General features: G+C 34.8%; 1 protein-coding gene across 1 annotated transcript; it reads left to right on the top strand.

Moving 5' to 3' along the window:
• Positions 1-557: 557 nt before the first annotated feature.
• LOC137388518 (dopamine receptor 1-like) lies at positions 558-3387 on the top strand. The gene is made up of 2 exons (XM_068075003.1): positions 558-724; positions 2316-3387. Exons 1-2 carry the CDS (start codon positions 558-560, stop codon positions 3385-3387), a joined length of 1239 nt encoding a protein of 412 aa, XP_067931104.1.
• Positions 3388-4667: the final 1280 nt, after the last annotated feature.

The raw sequence follows: 4667 nt of genomic DNA, 5'->3' as shown, positions 1-4667 counted from the left end.
TTCTCTATTGCTTTTCGTGCAATAATACATATACATTGTGTTGCCTGTTAATTTTTAAACACATAAACTAATGCTGTAACAATACGGAAGTCTAGTCACTAATTGGTGACAAGCTATACAAAACGAAGTTTTTGATAAGTCTGTAAAAATACTACATAAAATAAAGAATTCAAGTCTACTGCTTAAATTTTTTTAAATCTATTTTATTCTTTACTTAGCTTAACCAGGGTAAGTTTCTTTTTATTTTTCCTGAAAGATTTATTTCCCATTAAACATTTACGAAAATACATAATACAATAAGTTAGCACTCCCGATGTCAATGGCGAGAGCCACATTATTTATAGCTTCTCATAGATTATGTCACCTCTAAAGAACGCAATTCCAAAATTCCTTCATTTTAAAATATTTACTAAAAGCTGCTTGTAAACTAGATCTAGTCTGATATTACACATCCTTCTACTTCAACGATTCTATTTATTAGAAAAATTACTTTATACTCTTGTATTTATTTTGCACACCAGGTAAAGAGTTGACAGAGAATTGGCTATGCAGCAGCTATGAGTATAGGTGCTACAGAGTCTATCAATTATACCAGCGCAACAGACCCCGCTCCTGTCACCACCCCTTTGTGGGCTGCTGTTTTAATAGGATGCTTTCTAACGACTGTAATCATCATATCAATCTTTGGAAATGTGCTGGTTTGTGTCGCTATCCTCACCGATAGGTATGCTCATTCTCTTGCAAGCTGACAACTTTTTACTCCTCGCTCTTAAAACAATATTTTATTTTTTAGTACAAAAAATTAGGAAAGTTTATATATTCTACTTTTTCTATGATGATAATTAATATAATTAATTAATATATATATATATATATACCGTAAGTCCTCATGCTCAAGCCGCGTGGCTTGTGCTCACAAACAGATGACTCACGAAGGAAAAAATAACCCTCCAACAAGCCGTCTGTGGTATCTAGCTGCCTTTACCAACAAGCCGCATATGCCCACAGACCGTGGCTAATGACTGAGGTTTTTTCGTCCTTGACCCCTTTGGGAGCGAGAGTGTTGAGACGGGTTTTGCTATACTCCGTCCTCTTGAATAAGAAAAACTGTTTTGCACTCAGTTTGGTCCAAAGTTTCTGCTTCGATGTCAGCAAGTATTAACACGCTTCCAACCACTTGTCTCTCAATTGTGTGTCACAAATTCATCTCGACTTAGAGCGATAAATTCTCCTTTAGTCTAAAGTATTCCATAAACATGTCCTTGAAAATAAACGAGTAGGTCGCCAAAACCCCCGTACATAAAAGTGTATCATGAATGCGATTCTATGGTTATAGCGCGGGAGCTGAGCGGAGACCGCATTTATTGAGAAGCCGCCCTGAGCCCCACGTAAGTTTTAAAAGAATGGCCTTAAGCTGCAGCCTATGACCTTGAACCAGAAGCCGCGCCAAAAGACAAGCCACGTGGCTTGAGCATGAGGACTTACGGTATATATATGTATATATATATATATATATATATGTATATATATATATATATGTATATATATATATATTACTTATAACATATAGCTGATCTGTTTTTATGATTCATTTGTAAATTTTTCTACTATGAAAAAACAAATGCAAATTTTCTCAATGATTAATGAACATCGATTCTTTAACTTTTCTTCTTTCGTTTGCTGATACATTAATTCAACTTATACATAGATACAACATATGCATAGATACAACTTATACATAGATACAACATATACATAGATACAACATATGCATAGATACAACTTATACATAGATACAACTTATACATAGATACAACTTATACATAGATACAACTAACACATAGATACAACTAACACATAGATACAACTTATACATAGATACAACTTATACATAGATACAACTAACACATAGATACAACTAACACATAGATACAACTAACACATAGATACAACTTATACATAGATACAACTTATACATAGATACAACTAACACATAGATACAACTAACACATAGATACAACTTATACATAGATAAAACTAACACATAGATACAACTTATACATAAATACAGCTTATACATAAATACAACTCATACATACAACATATACATAGATACAACCTATACATAGATACAACTTATACATATATACAACTTATACATGAATACAACTTATATATATATGGAACTTATCCATAGATACAACTTATACATAGATACAGCTTATACATAAATACAGCTTTACAAATTCAGAGTTGTCTTCTGTAAAAAGGATAACACTGAATCGTTGTCATCTACTCTGTGATATCTTTTGTAGAAAGTTGAGAAAAGCAAGCAACCTCTTTTTAATATCACTAGCCATCTCAGATCTGGTGGTCTCTGTACTCGTGATGCCTTTCGCTCTTGTCAATGACATTTTACAATACTGGGTGTTTACTCCGACATTTTGTGATGTCTGGATAGCTTTTGATGTCCTATCAGCGACAGCGTCTATCCTAAACCTATGCGCCATCAGTCTCGACAGGTATATTCATATGAAAAATCCTTTTGGTTATGAGCGCTGGATGAATCACCGAAAGTGTATAGGATTTATCTGTCTTATTTGGATAGCCTCATCTATCATTTCATTTCCACCCATCCTTTCGGGATGGCATCGCCACAAACCAAATGAACAACCAGTTACCACAACATCTGCAGCAATAGACCATACAGCAATGTGCGTGCTGGATCTTAGTCTCCTCTATGCTTCCATTTCTTCTTCTATTAGTTTCTACATACCTTGCACTGTCATGGTCGCCATTTATATCAAGATGTATCGACTCGCTCGATATCATGCAAAAAAAATTACACAGACGACGTCGAGTCAAAGGTTCACAGAATCAAACAAGAGGCCGACAGAAAACAAGGCCTTATTTACTTTAGGCATGATAATGGGTCTCTTTCTTCTTTGCTGGATTCCTTTTTTTGTTTTAAACCTTGTTGGTTCAGTTTACCCGCTGCCAGATAAACTTTTCGGTGCTGTCACTTGGTTTGGCTATTTAAACTCTACCATGAACCCCATCATCTACAGCAAGTTTAACTCTGACTTTCGAGCTGCATTTAAGCGGATTTTAACTTGCAAAAGATGTCGGCGAGCTAGTGATCCGTATGGCTTAAGGTCGAAGAAAAGTTCCTCAAGCCAAATTGGATTAAAACAATTCAGCTCTCTTGAGAGGGGATCTCCGATATCAAACGGAAGAAACGGTGTTATCAGCTCTTACGAAAAAAGTCCAAGCAATAACAATCAGCTTTCAGAACATCAATGGGAGTCAAAATCATTGATTTCAAATGACCAAAGCAATGAAAGCAATAGAAATCATGATAAAGGTTCAATTACTGTTGACAGCTGATCAGACGGAGAATAACTCGAAAAAGGTATAAACTTTTTTCAGTAGCTATGGACTATGGTAAGACAATTTCCGTCCTAATACCCAGTCTGAAGACTAGTCGATGGTTTAGATGAGTAAAATATGCAAGCATAATTTTGTGCATTTGAAACTTTGAGAAGATTATAAAAAGTTATGATGAAAAGAGAAGTAGAGGTTGTACATAGTGTCTGGGTGTTATGTTGCCTAGCAAATGAAAGCATTCCTTTAATCTGTGCTACTACAGTAACCTGCACTTTTATTTCAGCAAAACTTGCATAAATTCAACTCCCTTTTAATTCCATAAGAGGAAGCATTCACCACATCTGACTCAGTATTGCTCTATGAAGGAAGCTGTTTATTTCCCCCTTTATTTTCCTACCTTAGAAGTTGACCTCACATTTTTATTGCAGAGCATTATTTTTGTTTTATTTATTTTTATATCTGTTTTAAACTTGTTATTTTTCTAACTACTGAAGTTAATTGAAATAAAACAGTTGTATCAAGTTTGACTTGTCATTTTTAGAGATTCCTTCCAGAAGTGCATATTGTCATGTTTATAAACAGCTGTATCAGACATCTTTACTATAATGAGTGCAGTGTCTGCCTGTCCGGCTGTCTGAAGCACGCAAATGCATTAGAAACAGAAAAAAGGACTGCCTTGCACGGGGTATCAAACTAATATCTTTGGGTTTGTGGACTGACACATTTACCACCGCCTCCATCAGCCACCTTTACACGTCTAAGAATAATTGTATACATATTTATTACCCTTGACAATCTCTCATGACGCATGGGACTGAAAGCGTACTAGTATATAATAATTTCAGCATATTGGTACTGCATATAATATTATATAATGCTATATGCTATTATAAAATATTATATACTATTATACAATGTTATATAATATAAAACAAAGACTACAGAAACTGTGTTTCTAATGACTCTAGGGACACTTTTTTTAAAGCAGACTACTGCCTGAAGAAGTTAAGTAACCATCAGGAAAATAAATTTTATTGTTAGTTTATTTATGATCAATCATAGAAACAAGAAAAATTGTTACCATCATATGAGCCAAGTTCATTTGTTTGTCCAAAGCCACGGCTGGAGGCTAAGAAAAAGTTTGCATTATACAGGATTTGAACCCATAAAATTTGGCTGGGTTGCCCAGCGGGCTTCCAGCTATGTCAATCATTCACCTTCCACATTTTCAGAATTATTGTGCACATACTTCGTCTCTGTGATTTACTAGCTCATGTTCT

The sequence above is a fragment of the Watersipora subatra genome, chromosome 2 (genome assembly GCF_963576615.1).
Source record: "Watersipora subatra chromosome 2, tzWatSuba1.1, whole genome shotgun sequence".
NCBI classification, from domain to species: Eukaryota; Metazoa; Bryozoa; class Gymnolaemata; order Cheilostomatida; family Watersiporidae; genus Watersipora; species Watersipora subatra.
The sequence above is the reverse complement of the archived record's forward strand: the minus strand, read 5'-3'. Positions and strand labels throughout refer to the sequence as shown.

Bases quoted from the DNA above. Each gene is read 5' to 3' on its own strand.
- LOC137388518 (XM_068075003.1), top strand. From the start codon at position 558: ATGAGTATAGGTGCTACAGAGTCTATCAATTATACCAGCGCAACAGAC. The intron at 725-2,315 runs GTATGCTCATTC...TATCTTTTGTAG, and splicing joins GTCGCTATCCTCACCGATAG to AAAGTTGAGAAAAGCAAGCA.